Here is a 17,151-nt window from a genome sequence, read left to right as displayed (position 1 = left end):
ACCACATTTTTACACTAAAAAGTCAATCCTGGTACTATTCACTTTACCCTTTATTTTGTCCTTATCATTAAAACTCAAAGTTTTCAAGCCCTTTTTCATTAGTTTTCCTTAAAATAAATGCATGGATATAGGTGCACAGCAAAAACCAAACAACTCTGCATTCTCTTTCCAAAAGCTCAAGACAACTCGCTACAATTTCGTGAATTTCTTGGGAATAAAGTAAAACAAAAGGAACTGCTTAATCGGAGCCAATTCCATTCCGGAAATAGTGGAAACCATGGATCTGTGCTCCGATCAGATATCATACACACTATCTTATGAGTTAACGATTGAACGAATAAACATCGCGTCTAAATAGTGCAAAACCGACACAAGTGTTCATATTATTATTTAGGAGCTTTGTGACCGTGTGCTTTAGGTTGGCTAGCCGCTGTAGTCATTGCTCGTAAGCATCTGGCGATTTCTGTGAACGATGGCCTGGCTGCAGGATTAGGGGCCCAACACTGCTCCATAAGCGTTTTCCATTCGGGATCACAATAACTTGGAATGGTGGGTCTCAATGTGTTATTTACAATACCTCCTGCAGGTATTCCAAATTCGAAAAAATTAAATCCGGAGGCAAACATCAGTCTTAAGCGGTGCAACAATATTGACATGCAAGCACAACCCCAACGAAAGGAAGAGAGTAAAAACAATTACCTATAATTGCTCCATAGTGCATGTTGGCATACGGCTCGTCGCCAGTGAGAATCTCCCATAAGACAATGCCAAAGGAGAAAATATCAACCTGCAACATTTAATCAAGAGTCAGACGAGGGAAGCAATGAAGTGCGTCTACCAGGTCATTCGACATTAATCAGACCCTATAAAAGATATATACTTCTATCTACTTATTATCTATCTACTTCTATCTCCATTGTAAAAGATACATAATAAACTAAATAATTTTAAACTCAAAAACTCAAAAATAAATCTTACCTTTTCGGAGACCTTCGTGCTGCTGCCATTCAGCAACTCTGGGGCCATCCATGGTAACGTTCCCCGTACACCACCAGAAACCAGGGTATTTCGCTTAATTTTTGAAAGCCCAAAATCACCGACCTGGGAAGCCATACGTATTATTAGAATATTCAATGCAAGTTGCAAAGAGAGAAAAATAATCATTTTCCTAGTTCAATACAGTAATTTCATAATAATTACCTTGCAAATTGGACGCGCAGGATCTTTTAGGTTCACAAGTAAGTTGTCACACTTCAAGTCAAAATGCACAATATTCTTCGAGTGTAAATATTCCATTCCAAATGCTGCATCCATGGCAATTATTAGTCGCTTGCGGCGATCGAGATACCTGCGTTCAAAGATTCAAAGAAGGTGAAAAAGAAAGAAAAAAATCGCTTCCATTCAGAAACAGTGAACTTGAAACAGATGGATGAAAGTATAGCTATGATTATCTGAGAGCACAAAACAAACTAGTAACATATAGAACGGTATACAACCACCTGTTACCTGTCTTTTCGAAGTAAGACATGCCTAAGAGAACCATCAACCATGTACTCCGTAACAGTAGCAAGTGTTCCCCCTGGTCCATCTTGCACCACACCATAAAACGCCACAACATTTGGATGGTGAAGCTTTGAAAGAATGTCAGCTTCCCGCCAGAACTCTATAGTCTGACAATGGAGTTAGAATTACCAATAAGGCTTTGAAAAGTAAAATATTAACGTGTCATAGAAGCAACAAAAATATGAGATCATATTTCGTCCACTTGCATCAATGAATGCGAGTTTCATTACAAAATTCAGAGGTGGGGAGGAATGGCTACCAATCTCTCTTGCTCTGATGATCTCCCAGTGAAGCAGCCCTTATTTAGTCTCTTAATGGCAACATCACTGCCCCTCCATTTTCCATGGTACACAGTCCCAAAGGTACCAGAACCCAGTTCCTTCAGCTGTTCGAGATCTTCGTTCTTTATTAACTATCATGTCAATGAAGAAGAAAGAATCAAACAGATGTTAAATGGAAAGTCTGGACAAAGTAGTTTAACTAATGCCATAAATAACAGGTCCTGTGCATTTAGTAGCAAGTCTGTTTAGATGTATAAAAGAAAGAATAACCAAGTAACTGGGGAACTAACTTCTCTAACAACAATAAAACAACCAAAGACCATCCAGAATGTTCAAAATTTCCGTAATACAATTAATGAATGGAAAAACATTACACATTAAAAGTTAGGAATGATTCTCTGTGTGCGTGTGACCATGCACCAATACATGCATGGACTCACACACAAATATGATCCAGATTCAAATCCTAAGCCAAGCTCTAACAAGACTAAAAAACGCTTTTTCTACTATGAGCTACACTCGAATGAAGTCAAATTTTTTATTTTTTATTTTTATTTATTTTTGTATCTCTTTTGCTATAATCAATCATTAATAGGTATCAGTTTACCTAACCAAGTTATTAAGAGAAAACTTTCGTATCAAGTTATTGAACATGTAAGCATCACACCTGCAAGGTACTGATATCAAAATCTCCCAGAGAAGGATCTAAAGGAGGTAAACCAGCTCTTCTGCTTGCAGACTTCCCATCCTATATCAAAGTAAATGAAACATTTTTTGATAAAAGAGTAAATGAAACATTGTTAGCAAAGGAGCACTTTGTTAAGAAAAATGAGAACTGATCAAAAGACTACCTCATACTCCAACTCTTGCGCTCTTATGTTTTCCATCATTCCCTCAAATTGCATACTTTCAGTGTCCTTCACTTGGGAATGACCATAATTAGAGTGCAGAGCTGTTGCGTTAGCTTTAGCCATTCCAGGCAACTCTGTGTGCATGTCTTCTGCAAATTTAGGCTGAGAACCAGCTCCTTCTGCTGTTAACGGTGTAACATGATAAGATCTACTGTCCTCATTTCCAATCACAGGCGGAAAACCAAGATCCTGGTCCATAAGAGAAACATCTTTTTTATCAAACCCTTCTTGTGCCAACTTCTGGAAATATGACCAGTGTCTTGGTTCATGATTTTTCATATTTAAGCTCAAACCAGTTCCATCCCTTTGCAGCAAACCAATATCAGGGGAGTCTTCGGAAAGTATTGCCTTGGAGAATATATCTGACAGGAAATCACGGGGAAATCGTTCTTCAATATCAATAATGATGTCTCCCTGCACTGGGGTAGAAACACCAACTGAAGCTGCTGCTTGAGAAACATCTTTAGAAAACTTCCCTGTCAAAGAATTGGGCTCTGCATGTCCCATAGTGTCAACAGTCCTTGGATCCTTGCTGGTGTCCTCTTTCTGATTAACCTCCAAATGATTAGATGCAGATACCTCATGTTGCTTTCCAGAAGGTAGCTGACTTATATCTGGAAACTCAGATCCAGCTTCTGCAATGTTATCAACCATATGGTTTGGCAATGCCCGCTTTACTTCACCATCTACATCTTGCAAAAGCTTTGCATTCATCTGAGAAACTGAATCAGCAAATTCTTTGTACTTTTGAGGTTGGATGAATCCATCATCAACGGTTTGAGCATCGGTACCTGTTGTTGGGGTAGATTGTTCAGTCGGGGGAGCAAGGTTGCCATGTTCCTGTAATTTGTTAACTCCTTCCATGACTGAATCCTGCTGGGTGATATCAGAACGTGAATGAGTAACGAGAAACGGAGAACCATGAGAATCATCTGACTTTGTTGATCGATTCAGCAACTCTGCCTGCTCCCTGGGAATTCTTTCTGAGTAGTAGACTCTCTTAGGAAGCACAGGTAGCTCATGGTAACCCGAATCAACTCCATTGGACAAATGGTCAGTACAAGCAGGAGCAAATGCATTGCTAGCTGTGAAGCTATCCTCAACTTCACTAGATTTTTGCACCAGCATTGGGTTCCCTGAATCAATTGATGAAGCAACCTTTTCAGGTTCCTGGCACTTTCTTTCATCTTTTGATGCTTCTTCAACAGGAAGATAGTTCATCAAATTTCCATCATGTGGCTGTAAAGGAACAGAGTTCTCTACCCCTGAGGGGCGGAGTTTTTCAGGGTCACTCTCTGGCTGCAGTAAACCATCACGTTTGGGTTTCACCTCCTTTACTGGCATCTCGAAATTCTGTTCTCTTGAGCCACTGGATGGCTGCCCTTCAATTGAACCTCCTTGTGGATTCAGAATCCCATGATGAGACACTGAAACAGTTCCTCCAAATGGGGAGTGACTTGGAAGGGCATGGCCATTGTGCAATGGGTGCTGCATATTTTGTCCAATATGCATCACCTGGGTATGCTGAAAAGGAGGATAGGTTTCATAGGCATTTGAAGAGTTAGGCAGGATTGGCTCGGAAGATTGAACAGTTCTCGATGTAACAAAATTAGCAGTTGAATTCAAAGAGCCTACCCCTATCGAGTCTTTTGCAACCCTACTTGTCTCCTTCTCAATATGTTGTCCATTGAACTCATCTAAATTATTTGCTAGAGTGCTCGTCAAACCATGTAATGCCGAATTTTTTCTTGACCCCAGGTCCATTCCATTGATAGCAACTACATACTGAACCTCAGAATCACCATCCACACTGTGCAGACCAAACTGAGCATCCTCCAAATCACTCATGGAGAACAAAAACATCCTAAGCTTTTGTGGTCCTTCTTTATCTTCTACTTCATTCCATTCTTCCATCATATTCTGCAGATCCTCGTCACAAGATACAGAAACTAAAGCATCAAGTTCCTCTCCAGGAAGCTGGTATTTAATTACATGCACTTGGTTATAAATTGACAAAGCTTTATGTATAAGCTCCTGCCAGGAAATGTCCTTTCTTACACGGATAATGCGTGTTTCGCCTCCAACATACCTTAGCTTCCCATCGCTTGGTCGGGGTAAGATTTTACCACCAAAGCTACAGAGAACCTTCATTTTCATTGATGAGCTATCAGAGGCTGCATAAGAGGCATATCCATGCACATGACTATTTCCATAGCCAGATAAAGCTCGTGGTACTGATTGAACTGACGCATACTTATTTCTGTTGTCATATAAAGCTGAGCTCTTTCTTTCAAACTGTTTTGGACCCCTGTCAGCAATATGAAGCATCGAAGTATCTGACCCACTCTCAGATCCTGTATGACTGATGCCTAAAATTCCTTTCAGTTCAACATAATTTGTTGCATAATTTGGATCGCCAACAGCATTTGGATGCAAAGGAATCCTGTGGTTCACCCGATCAAGCATAAATTGAAGAGAAAACTCCTCTCCGGTCTGTATGGAGAAATTATGTGCAGGTTTAACTTCTGGTATAAAGTCATTAGATCTCATATCAGTATGCATGCTGCTCAGAGAGTCTGGCATGTATGACTGGGATGCAGGTTCGTAATCATCCCTCCCAGGTTCCATGGAATTGTCTTGGAACTGCTTATGCGTTCTTAATTGTTCAGGCATACCATTGTTTGAATTTCTTCCTCACCTCAACACCAAAATACTGTCAAAAACTCAGGCAATGAAGCAATATTTTGAGTGCTCACAGTCACAGGCAGCTCCTATGAGATGCCAATACGCTGATCTTTGCAGGGAGAAAAACTGAAACAGAAAACAAGCTTCAATAAGTGTCCGGTCTCTATTGTCCATAAAAAATCCAAAAGCTTCGGTAGTATCATAAAAGAAATGCTTCATTTGGTAAAACATGTATACCAGTAAATCTTCTTTCGCTTACTTTCAACAAGTAGTGAAAATATGAGAAAGTGCGTCTCCACATTTTAACTTATGAATAAGCTAGCAGGAAAATAAAACTAAATAAAACAAAAACCCAGGAAACCTTTAATGTTCCACTACCATTTCCCCATAACATATCAAAATAATATACAAATTAGTTTTCTAGCATATGTGTATTGCAAAATATACTCACTGTCATGCAATGTATACATGTTGCATTACCATATGATCACGATCATGGAGTTCTGCACTACATGTAAATGATGTAATTATTTGAGTAATTAACACTATGCAGCCCACCCTTGGGTTATGTCAAGTGGCGAGGGAGGGTGGGAAAGTATTTCCGGGCTTCAACTGTAAGTACCTAAATCTTATTCACTGTAATCACTCCATAAAGATTGCAGGCCCCATTACAATCAATATGATTATGTAAACAACTTCAATTAGGTGACTAAATTGCTTGTATAACATTCTTTCTAATTCTGTTCAAACAAAGACAAATCATACTATAAGAAGTCCTTCCCACCCTATTGAAAAGGATTGTTAAATCCTTAAGGTCGAGCCTTAACACTTCCACACCTAAATTTCTAACTACCTTAGCCAACTAACTTCTTCAAACCCGATTGGCCACCCACCTTGTATGTGTGTAGGATTCAGCTACAACCAACTCTGATCAAACGGATAAAGTATTTTCTCTTTTTTTTTACTTGTTTCTTCAGTCAATGTGAGAAACCAAAACTAAAGAATTACTGCGAGCTACAATTAACGAAAAACGTAGACGAAGAACAGAATTTGATCCTTGAGTTTTTAGCTTGATTATATATCGCCGCAGACGAATATACCTATCAATAATCATAAACCATCACAAACAAAACAAATCATTTATAAATAAAACAACTTTATGAAAATTTCCTTCTTTTTTTATGGATTAATAAAAAAAATTCCTTCACCAATTAACAATCACAAGCCAAACGAATCATGACCTTAATAGCTCACTTCACAATTCCATCAAGTATAATCCACAAATACATACATACATACATATATGTACGTATATATCCATAAAAACAACTTGAACCACTCACAGATCAAAATCCGGAAAACCCCAGAAAACCAAACTACGATCAGAAAAAATCCAAAAACAAAAATCAAACAAGAACTAGGTCAAATTAACACAAAGAAATGAAATTAAACCCACCATGTACCTGATTGATTGAAAGAACAACGCTTTTGCACCCAGAAAGCTCCAAAGTTTAAATCTTTTAGGTTCAGGAAGGCTTCAGTGAACCAGCCACCGGCCCACCGTTACTGAATCAGAGAAAAAGGAGGAGTCTTTGTGACCGCAGCTCAAAAAGCCCGATTTCAAAAATATGAGAAATAAGAAACAAGAAATAAAAACCCTCACTTTGCTTCACTTTCTCGCTCTTCCTGTTCAAAATTTTAGATTTTATTAATTTTTGGCTACCTCCCAATAATTTAATAACTGCTCGTAACTCAGAAGGGGTTTGGAGGATTTGATTTCTCTGTCTTTTGTAAAAATCATGTTTTTGTTACTAATTTATTGTTTTTATTCGCTTTGATGCTTAAGTCAATTGGATGAAGATAATGTTCATGTTCCAGGATTGCCCTTATTGGGTTGGGATATTACTAGAATGTTACGAGTTGATTGAGAGATATTTTTTCAGTATACTGGAACATCAAATATTATAATATAAGTGGTTGAAAGTTTTTTTGTTTTATTTTTTTTTTAAATATTCAATCACTTGTATGATAATTTTAGTACATTAGACAAGGTTAGTTAAGAACAGAGTTAGGCTAGCCTAGGAGAATCCCCATGGATGTTGTGAACCCTCCTTTTTGTTTGTTTGCTTTAACTTTAAGTTTAGAGGGAGGGGAGGCTGTCTTTGAGGGCTTATAACGGGGTCTTAGAACCATTTTTGGTTTTTACAGATCGCACACAAAAAACGATTGGTGACAGCAAAGTACACGAACTTAGGCCTTGGTCTAACGAAGAGAACAATATTACTAACTTAACTAACCCTTGTTGGCAAAGCTCTCCTTTTTGTGTGAAGGAATTAGGAAGTAGATTTTTTTTTTCTAAATTTGAGAACACTTTTATTTTTCTCTATTGTGGGAAGGATATTTCAAACTTTAGTGCAAAAGAAGTGGGTGTTTTTGTCTTGACAAAGTGACCTATTGCACATTGACATCAACTCACTTTTTTTTCCTTCTATATAGTGATATGGTGGGGAATGAGAAATTGAACTTAGGACATCAAAATTAAGAGCTTATGCTTTTAACCAATTGATTTACAAGCTTCTTGAACATGAATCCACCTTTATTTTAAATATTTGGTTAAATACAAGCGTTATAGTCTAGTAATATTTCTCCTCACTTAATGTTTTATATTCATCTTCCATGAATGAAGAATTCGAAACCAATCACTTTGAACTTTTGTTCAAAAAATGTGAAATTGTTTGCCTGTTTTTCATATAAATTTTTGCTAATTCACAAATAAATCACATAACACTACACGTGAATTATCTTGCAATTTATCATCAAGAAATTTGGTGAAGAAGGGATGAGCAGATGGTTTCTGGATGTAATGATCCTCACCCCTTCAGAAGATAATAGGCGCCTCACACACTATCACTGCCGAAAGATAATCTCGTCTAATCTTTTTTCATTTAAAAAGAAAAAATTATTACAATTTTAGATCACACGCTTCTCTGCCAATTTATCATAATCTATAGTGTTGGAATACTATTTTGACTTTCATTAGATGTGGTCGGTCTACTTTTACGACTTTTTTTTAGTTTCGCATGCTTTTATAATTATCTTATTTTTGTATAATGAATTATATGATAAAAGAAGCTTGGAATTTGGCTATGGACAGTTGCCTCCTTTGCAATTTGATATTTTGAACTTCGAAGAACATGGTCGGTTTGGTCGTTTCCTTAGAATTATTTGTCATTTTCATGATCTAAAATTGTCACAAATCCAAAAAAAATAAGAGAATCCCATAAAAAAAAATGGAAGAAAACAACAGGCAGCTTCGCAATCATCTTTGTGAATGGCTATGGCGGTTTGATGGTGACAATTCGAATTATCTAGTAGTCCTCTTTTTTTATATTTATAATTTTTGTTGAGAATGAATCTCACATTAATAGGAGAATGAACTTTGTATTGGCTTATAAGTAAGTTTGACTACTCTTTATATTATCAATTAGTTTTATGATAGAACATCCACTTTCTTCATAGTATTATAGTAGGTTGTCCTGCTTGTAAAGTCTAATGGTCATACGTGCTCCACATCACCATGTTGTGTTGTCCACATTGATGTGAGGAAGGACTTTGCATGAGTTTATAAGTAAGTTGAGCTACTCCCTATATTGTCAATTAATTTTATAGTGGAACCTCAACTTTCTTCAATTTGATACTCTCATTCACAGAGAGGAAAAAAATAAAACAAATGCTAAGCCTTTGAATTAGCACTAGCAATGAAAAAGATTTTAAAATATTAGAATGTAAGCGTTCAACTTAAAACCATTTAAGCACTTCTGCAAGACTTCAATTTTGACAAAGAAAATGTTTGGTTCCCTCCAACGCACACGAGAAGATGAAAACGCGTTTGGGTTGACAAATCAAAGGTAACAAACTTTTGGTTAGGAACTTGCGGATGTTGTAGCCCCTACAATGGGTGGCTCCCATGAACGCAGATCTCACACGATAGTAGTCGTACTAAAGAATTTTCTCCACGAGCATAGGGCTAGGAATAATTTGTGCTCATTTTAGCCTTGATATATGAGGTCCTTGAGTCCCCTCCTATGGCTGTTGGACTTCTTTATATTAAGAACCTGGTGTTTCTCAACTGAGCTTGTAACGCAGTTTTTGTGCCTACTACTCCAGTTTGTATCCTTTTTCAGTGTTTCTTCTTTCTCCAAATATCTTTTTTTCTACATTGAGATTGGCTACCTGATCCGACAGTACACATAGCCATGTTTATAAAAATGCAATGAGGGATAGAAGTTTTGGTTTTGGTGGTGTAATCTGGCTTAGGAAATCTTAAAAGTTGGTGGTTTACTACTAATTGCACCAAGATCTTTTAAAATAAAATTTCATGTCTGAAATGCTCAAGGAGCCCTAAGACACGCATATTCTTAGGTTTAGGCGATCAAGTTTAAGATAATATTGGTTTATGATTTACGCTTATTGATGAACAGTTGGAATGCGTGAGAAACAAACTTTGCATATATATGTATATAAAGAAGAAAATCTCTGTTAACTTTGTGTTGTTTGGTGCATAGACTGCATACATAATTAGTTTGTAAATTCAATGCTTCGATGATTGGTATTTTAGATCATGCATTATATTTCAATTATAAAATTTGGAAATATGACTTTAATCCCTAAAATTTAGTTTTTATTTTCAATATAAATTCCGACATAATTTTTTTTTACTCGAATAAAACTCATTGACTAGACTTTACCTAAGCAAATTTATTAATTATGATTGACTTTAGACACTTTAAAAATATAACATGCCTAATATACGTAGTGGGCGTGATTTTACCATGGTAGTCATAGTTGAATGTTGTAGTTTAAGTGGCAAATAGCATCTCTATCCCTCGTTCGTAAGTCTGTGTTCTAAACCTCTCTCCTCTACTATCGTTGTATGTATAATAAAAAAGGGTCTAATTGTGAAACTGAAAAATCATGAATCCATTATACTTGAAATTTATAATTACTACAATTTCTTAATATATTTTCCATGGTGGGGGAGAGGGACTCTAGTTTTCTCAAATCTGCCCCCATTAGGTCCATCATGAAGAACAAGAAATTGAACTCAGCCAAAAAAAAAAAATATGATTAAAATGAAAAAACGATCGCGATGGGACTCGAACCCACAATCTCCCGCTCCGGAGGCGAGCGCCTTATCCATTAGGCCACGCGATCAGATGTTGACAATTTTACCATAATATTTTATTTAAATTGTTTTCCTTTTCTTCAGATTTGGTTTCATTTAGGAATGCAAATTGGATAGAAATATCCGATTCCGAGCTGAAAAGTTCGAAAATATTTCGTCCGATTCAAATCCGATCCCGACCACCTGCTTTGTTGCAAGCCGAAGCTCCTTAGAAGGGGACACCCACCAGTGTAACTAGGACGACACTCAAACGATTGGCATTGCTGGTTTGAATCCTTGTTATGCATATGTAGCATCGTTAATGTTTGAGCTACATGTTATGCGATAGATACTGATAATTTCGAGAACGAAATGTTTACATGGAGGAAGGACGACCCCATTTCAGTATTCAAATTCTCGTATTTCGTATTTACACGAATTTATTTTAGTTTTTTTTTCCGTTAATTTTATAATTAAAGTTGACTAGTTACAAAGTTCGATTTTCCGTAATTAGTCGTTAAAAATCCGTAGAACTTCCAAGGTCACTTTTAGTATTTTAAACACGGAAAGGAAGAGTGACAAGTTCAAGAAATATGGAAATAGAACTTTATTTACTTTGCCAAGCCAGGGATGATTACAAGGTTTTCGACTTGAAATAAACCCCTTCAATCTGCTGCTTTGATTCACGTGTCACATAAGAAACTCGTTACAGTTCAACGGAGGGCATAAGAGGTTGAGATTTTAAACGAAAAACACAGGTTTCAATTCAACAGCATGACTTGTAACCGGATGTCTTAATTGTGATACAAGTTTCCGGCAATACCGCTTCGTTACACACTTTCTGTAGAACTGTCGATGGGTGTGTCGGGCTGCGCACCCCATTCAGTCCAAGATCCGTCATAGACTGGTACCTCAGGCTTACCAAGTCGATGAAGACCCTAACGGGAGCACATGAATACGAGAAGTGTGAATAAAAGCGGCAGGGTTTCTTACTAAAACATATATTGAAAGAATGCATCTGGAAAACTAAAACCATTGTTTACGTTCATGAGCAATTATTGAAAAGAATATTCATCTCTGTAATGTGTTTCTATCTCTAAAAGCAAAGACAAAGGAGATAAAAGATGGACTACTATCTCCTTTTCATCCTACTAAGATATAAACAAGTGTGCGCGCACACAAACACCTACGTTTGTCTCTGTGTGTGTGTTTGTAGAGAGAGAGAGAGAGAGAGAGAGAGAGAGAGAGAGAGAGAGAGAGAGAGAGAGAGAGTCTTACCAATGCAAGAATACAAGCTGTTACACCAGTACCACATGAAGTTACGGCAGGGCTTTCCAAGGAGATGCCTGCAGCATGAGGTTAGGATCGTTAATTAATTATCACATATACCTTCTGACCAATTAAAACATTCTACCAAGGAAATATAATCCACATGGCGTGGACAAATAGCATATATATACTTTCCATAAACTGGGGTGGGGAAATTGGGTCTTCGGTAAAATTATGCACTGCTAAATGAGGGGGTGACTATCTCAAAATAGTAAGACATTCAACATCTATGTACTAGTCTGAGCAAATGTACCAGGCAAAACATGCATTCTTTGTTTGCGGTTGAGCTTGTATGTTTAAAAAAGAGACAATGCTTGAAAACTGAATTCTTGTGTACGGAAACCTAGGGTACAACAAACAGAAGTGTCCAAGATCTAAGACAGCAAAAGGTAACCATAAAACAAAAAGGTTATTACCTTCTTCGTCAAATCGGGCTTTCAGCTTATCTGCTGCTAAGAGTGTCCCTGAAGAATCCAACAACTGTAAGGAAACAACACATTTGTTAATCAACAGCTTATGCAGCATACCGTTCTTTACACAATCCAACACATTTGTGTTGCAATTTCAAAAGGAATAAGAAATAGACTATTAGGAAAAGGGGAGTTGAAATTGCTAACAGTTCAGACACTGATAGAATCATCACAAACCCTAGGGATGCGTCATCAGGTAACCACTATAATAACACAAGCATTTGATCTTTTTACCTGAGGAAAAGGAATGCACTTGCTTCCAGGTACATGACCACTTCTTATCCCTTTCCGAGGCTCTAATGTAGTTCCATCGAACCTGCAACAGCAAATTTCTGTCAAATGATTCAAATCCAAGATTTTTAATGCAATTACAAATTTCAGTTAAATCCAAGATTAATGCAAGAACAGTCATAAGAAATATGCCTTCAAAACCATGTCACAAATAGGAAAAATAAACTCTAATAAACCATCTCCATATAATCTGAAATAAATTCCTTTATGTGAGGCAGATAAAAAAACACAGAAAATTTAGGGTGCTCAACATAGTGTTATCTTATCTCAATCAAAATTACTAATTTCAAACCAATTCTTTGACGATGAATGAATGAACTGGTTCCAGCTGGTGATTCCAAAATTACGGGAAAAAATAACAGACCAAGAATTACTCAAGCTTCACATCACTTGGTAGCATAAAGAATACCTGGCCTTTGATCTGGCATCTATAAGCTGGTGAGTTCCTTGCTCAACATTTTTTCTAACCTGAAAAATACAGTAGGAAATATAAAACAAGGGTAAAAAGAAGCGGAATGGGTTTAATTTGTCAGTTGAAAACCATACTTGCCACCAATTTCAGGGGATGAATTCAAGACATACACCCTTACTAGTTAATTAAGATAGAGAGACCAAACCTGATCAAGAGTCCAGACAAGGTGTGGCTGAAACTTAGTCTGAAATGTGGTGGGCCCAACCTGCAGAACAAAATTTCATTCACTGAATCCATCACAACAAGCCTTGAAAACTATCACAGGTTAATATAAAAACTTAGGACAACAATAAAAGTTGTGTAAGAACAGCAATTTTCTAGATGTCAAGAAAAATCTACAATGTACAGACTAACATCATAAAAGAAAACAAAAAAGCATTATGATATCCGGTAGCGGTGGCAGTTCTACTTTTATCCATGTTCCACAAAACATACTGTAATAACCATAACCATATGCTAATGGCTTTTGGATTCAGAGAATTCCAAAATCCTTGTCACTGTCAAAACATAACAGATTTCAGAGACAAGTATATAAACTGTGAACTTACTGCTTGTCCCTTGTATATTTTCTCTATTGCCTCACTGGCAGCACTAGCTTTCAAAATTGCATCACCAGAGGCACTAGATTCAACATCATATCCAGATGCACGCCATCTTGGCAGGCCTCCATCTAAAACCCAGACTCTGTCATGGCCAAATACTCGGAACATCCTTTCATTTTATAAGGAAATGAAGCATTAGATTGTAACATAATGAAAAGCGCAGAGCACAATTATTTATTACATTTCAGATGAGTTAAAACCTTAAATCTTTCAGAATCAGCCCCACAACTTACCACCATACACGAGCTGCACTAAAGATCCCTTTTCCATCATACACAACTAGATCATCTTTGTTCTCAATGCCAAGAGCAGAAACAGCAGCAGCAAATGCTTCCTCTGATGGTAACATATGCGGTAACTGTTACAAGTCATCATTTCTAAATCTTCAATAAATAGAGAACAGGAGAGAGAAAGATAGTTAGAAAAGTGGTGTGTATGCCTAGTGATGATGGTGCACACACCCATAATGGCTAAATTATTCATCAGAATTTGTTGACTTGAACAATCATTCATCAGATTAATACTAACATCTTAATCATATACTTTGAATTATTTTCCAAAATGGCTAAATAAGGATGTATTTCTAAGTTAACTCAAACTAAGAGAATGAAATAAATCATTTACAGCAAGCGAGACTAGTGCGATCTGATGTCATATTTTGACGAGAAACATAGAATAGAAAATATCTTACTTTTGTATTGCGATCTGAAATTCCATCTACGTCAAAGAAAAGTGCACCAGGAATGTGAGCAACCTGTCATGACGGAGATATTGAATTGACCAAAATGAGCCGGAGTGGTAAGTGAAACAATATGAAGCAATATGAAGTAATATGACGATATTAGAACAAGATTGGAGTTGATACATATATTATTAAGAATTATTACATGGCGGCAGCAGTCCAGAATTAAATTTTTGAGAAAAAAAAAGACAGTTTAAAGTTATGACTATCACAAATAGAAAGTTTGGTGAGCACCTGATACTCTTGAATTGGATTCCTTTGCTCATCGGGCATGTACCAAGACGCATCTAGCACCTGAAGTAGATAACTTAAAAAATTCACCAACATGCATAGGAACAAAGGAAGCATATAGGAAAGCAGAAAAAAAGTGTAGTCTCCAATTAGAAGAAGATGATTTGATATAATACATCATGATCCGACTGAAAAACAAATTACATACAATAGAAGGTGAAAAAGCACTGAGCATCAAGCATTTCTTGGTAAATGGTATTATATTCAACTTATTCCAAACTTAAACTCCAGTGGAAGAAAAGGGAGGATGAATAAATTATGTTTAATACAAACAAGCCAAGACATGGTACCTTCAGATCAGGCTCTTTGAGGTTAGCATGGAGCCAATCAACAGAAACAACAGGCTCATTTGTAGACACAGATTGTGTTGAAAAATCAGCTCTTGTGCCAGCTACTGATGAAGCCATAACATGAGGAACCCAGGAAGATGTTCTATATTTCGTATAGGCAGGTTTAGCTCGTAAGAATTCTGTTCCCTTCTGCTTGTACAGAAAAATCATCACATTGCATCTTGGCATAAGAAATAAGATTCGATTTAATAAATAGCTCAAACTTACTAGGCCACTAGCACATATTTAAAATGAATACCGAACTCAAATACCAAGTAAACAAACTTCCAAATAGATACGCAAAACCAAAACAATATTATCACTGAGAAATCTGAGGATCATGGCGATTCAGAAATAGCCACTTAAACTTTGCACCAGAAGAAGACCATAAAACCTAACGTTTGAGTTAAGAAGAGTTTGCAGTAAACTTTGTACCCACCCTAGGAAGAATGCATGTTTTCAATGATTTCACTGCAAACACTTACACCAAACCAACATCTTTATATAACCCTTGTGCCTAAGAGAACATAGGATTTTCAACGATTTGATGAAAACTATCTTGTAAGTAAGAGACAGCTAAACAACCGGTATTCAAGCACTCTACAGTCTAAACGATATTTAATTAAACACGTAGCCAATAACCCACTGCGGGAACTATGCATTTATACAGTAAAGCTAAGGTACAATACCAAATACTTCATATTATAGCGACTATGAAAGACAGATTTTAGAAAACAAACAAGCAGACTCCAACAAATTCCCCATCTTTTTCAGTTCATGGCTATTGGAGTCAAGCAAGAGCTGCTAGGCTCAATGAATGCAATCAGGAACCGAGACCATGTTCATAAAAACTACACTCAAAGCCTACACAATGGTAAACTAAAATATCACCACATGCCACTTCTGATTAAACAAGAAAACCCCATGTCAGCAAAAAACTGAAAAGCATTCCAGACAACTCAATTCACCAATAAAACTAAAACCCATGAACAAAATACAAAAAAACAGATACATGGAAGCAAAAAAAGTGACAGGATAAAACCAAAAGATCGAAAATTTACACAAAGGGAATCAACATATCATCCAAAAGAACAAAACCCACAAATCAAAACCGAAAATTAAACACGAAAGAATGGAAGATTGATACTTACATGGACGAGGGAAGTGAAAAGCTGGGGCTTTTGGCAGAGAGAGTGAGAGGAAGAGTGGAAAAGGCGATGACCCAGGAGAGTCCTTGCGAAAAGAGATGAAGCCATTCACTCAAAAGACCATAGAATTTAAACAATGAAAGAAGAAGTCAAAGGGTCTCCCTCTATCGATACAGCAGAGCTGAGCTCAGTGGGACGGTGACAGGATTTTTACTTTATACCTTCATTTCCTCGGACCTTTTTAGGGGCCTGTTTGGAAGATTAAAATTCATATGCGAGCATATGAATTTGGAAAATTGCATTTACGTCACCTGAAATTTCCTCTTTTGTGTATTTGCCACTTAGAATAGAAGTTTTTATAATTCTCCCCCTAAACTTAGAATCGTTTGCCAATGTGGCACCACTGTGCATTTTTCATTCACAATTTCATTACGAGAAAATACTATAAATAATGCAACTCAATTAATGGTGGTTGAATTATTAATAAAAAGAAAATACTATAAATAATGTAATATGCACGTTTATTCATTAGATTTAACCAGATGTGTTTTTGACCGAAATTATGAGTGATAATTATGAGAATTTTAATAAAAAATTCTCAGTACTGTTCACTTTAACAAAAAATCACATTTTTACACTAAAAAGTCAATCCTGATACTATTCATTTTATCATTTATTTTGTCTTTATCGTTAAAACTCAAAATTTTCAAGTCATTTTCATTAGTTTTCCTGATAATTATATATTTCTTAGCCAAAGTCTATTAGATGAAGTGACATTGTAGCAAAATCTTTTACAAAAGTTGAATATAGATCGCTACCCACGTCTCTGAAACTACTTGGACTTAGAAGTTGTTTCATGAAAGTGATTTCACA

General features: G+C 36.6%; 2 protein-coding genes and 1 non-coding gene across 5 annotated transcripts; all 3 read right to left on the bottom strand.

Annotated features, from left to right (window-relative positions):
* Positions 1–132: 132 nt before the first annotated feature.
* LOC126586369 (uncharacterized) lies at positions 133–7,241 on the bottom strand. Its single transcript, XM_050251204.1, has 9 exons — positions 6,904–7,241; positions 2,696–5,566; positions 2,512–2,592; positions 1,823–1,975; positions 1,507–1,670; positions 1,201–1,348; positions 979–1,101; positions 700–787; positions 133–580 (listed from the first exon to the last, which is right to left on the bottom strand). The coding sequence occupies exons 2-9, from the start codon at positions 5,426–5,428 to the stop codon at positions 387–389; spliced, it is 3,684 nt and encodes a 1,227-aa protein (XP_050107161.1). The 5' UTR covers positions 5,429–5,566; positions 6,904–7,241; the 3' UTR covers positions 133–386.
* A 3,340-nt stretch (positions 7,242–10,581) lies between these two features.
* Positions 10,582–10,654, bottom strand: TRNAR-CCG (transfer RNA arginine (anticodon CCG)). Its single transcript has one exon. It is a non-coding gene; the product is annotated as a tRNA-Arg (tRNA).
* Positions 10,655–11,196: 542 nt separating this feature from the next.
* Positions 11,197–16,528, bottom strand: LOC126586371 (thiosulfate/3-mercaptopyruvate sulfurtransferase 1, mitochondrial-like). 3 transcript variants are annotated; one of them, XM_050251208.1, is made up of 12 exons: positions 16,282–16,524; positions 15,092–15,280; positions 14,745–14,804; positions 14,460–14,522; positions 14,002–14,126; positions 13,715–13,877; positions 13,312–13,371; positions 13,104–13,162; positions 12,638–12,719; positions 12,350–12,413; positions 11,883–11,950; positions 11,197–11,542 (listed from the first exon to the last, which is right to left on the bottom strand). In XM_050251208.1, the coding sequence occupies exons 1-12, from the start codon at positions 16,384–16,386 to the stop codon at positions 11,435–11,437; spliced, it is 1,146 nt and encodes a 381-aa protein (XP_050107165.1). In that variant the 5' UTR covers positions 16,387–16,524; the 3' UTR covers positions 11,197–11,434. The 3 variants fall into 3 exon arrangements, with proteins under 3 accessions (XP_050107165.1, XP_050107164.1, XP_050107166.1); XM_050251209.1 differs by lacking the exon at positions 11,197–11,542 and adding an exon at positions 11,800–11,816 and having other exon boundaries at positions 11,861–11,950; positions 16,282–16,526; XM_050251207.1 differs by lacking the exon at positions 11,197–11,542 and having other exon boundaries at positions 11,590–11,950; positions 16,282–16,528.
* Between the last annotated feature and the right edge of the window lie 623 nt (positions 16,529–17,151).

This window comes from Malus sylvestris, chromosome 10, assembly GCF_916048215.2.
Source record: "Malus sylvestris chromosome 10, drMalSylv7.2, whole genome shotgun sequence".
Lineage (NCBI taxonomy): Eukaryota > Viridiplantae > Streptophyta > Magnoliopsida > Rosales > Rosaceae > Malus > Malus sylvestris.
The sequence above is the reverse complement of the archived record's forward strand: the minus strand, read 5'-3'. Positions and strand labels throughout refer to the sequence as shown.

Coding starts and splice junctions, on each gene's coding strand:
- LOC126586369 (XM_050251204.1), bottom strand. CDS start 5,428: ATGCCTGAACAATTAAGAACGCATAAGCAGTTCCAAGACAATTCCATG. Junction 1,102..1,200: donor CTGCGCGTCCAATTTGCAAG/GTAATTATTATG, acceptor ATGGCTTCCCAG/GTCGGTGATTTTGGGCTTTC. Junction 788..978: donor GCACGAAGGTCTCCGAAAAG/GTAAGATTTATT, acceptor TAAATGTTGCAG/GTTGATATTTTCTCCTTTGG.
- LOC126586371 (XM_050251207.1), bottom strand. CDS start 16,386: ATGGCTTCATCTCTTTTCGCAAGGACTCTCCTGGGTCATCGCCTTTTC. Junction 13,878..14,001: donor AGTGCAGCTCGTGTATGGTG/GTAAGTTGTGGG, acceptor ATAAAATGAAAG/GATGTTCCGAGTATTTGGCC. Junction 13,163..13,311: donor TTGTCTGGACTCTTGATCAG/GTTTGGTCTCTC, acceptor TGTATTTTTCAG/GTTAGAAAAAATGTTGAGCA.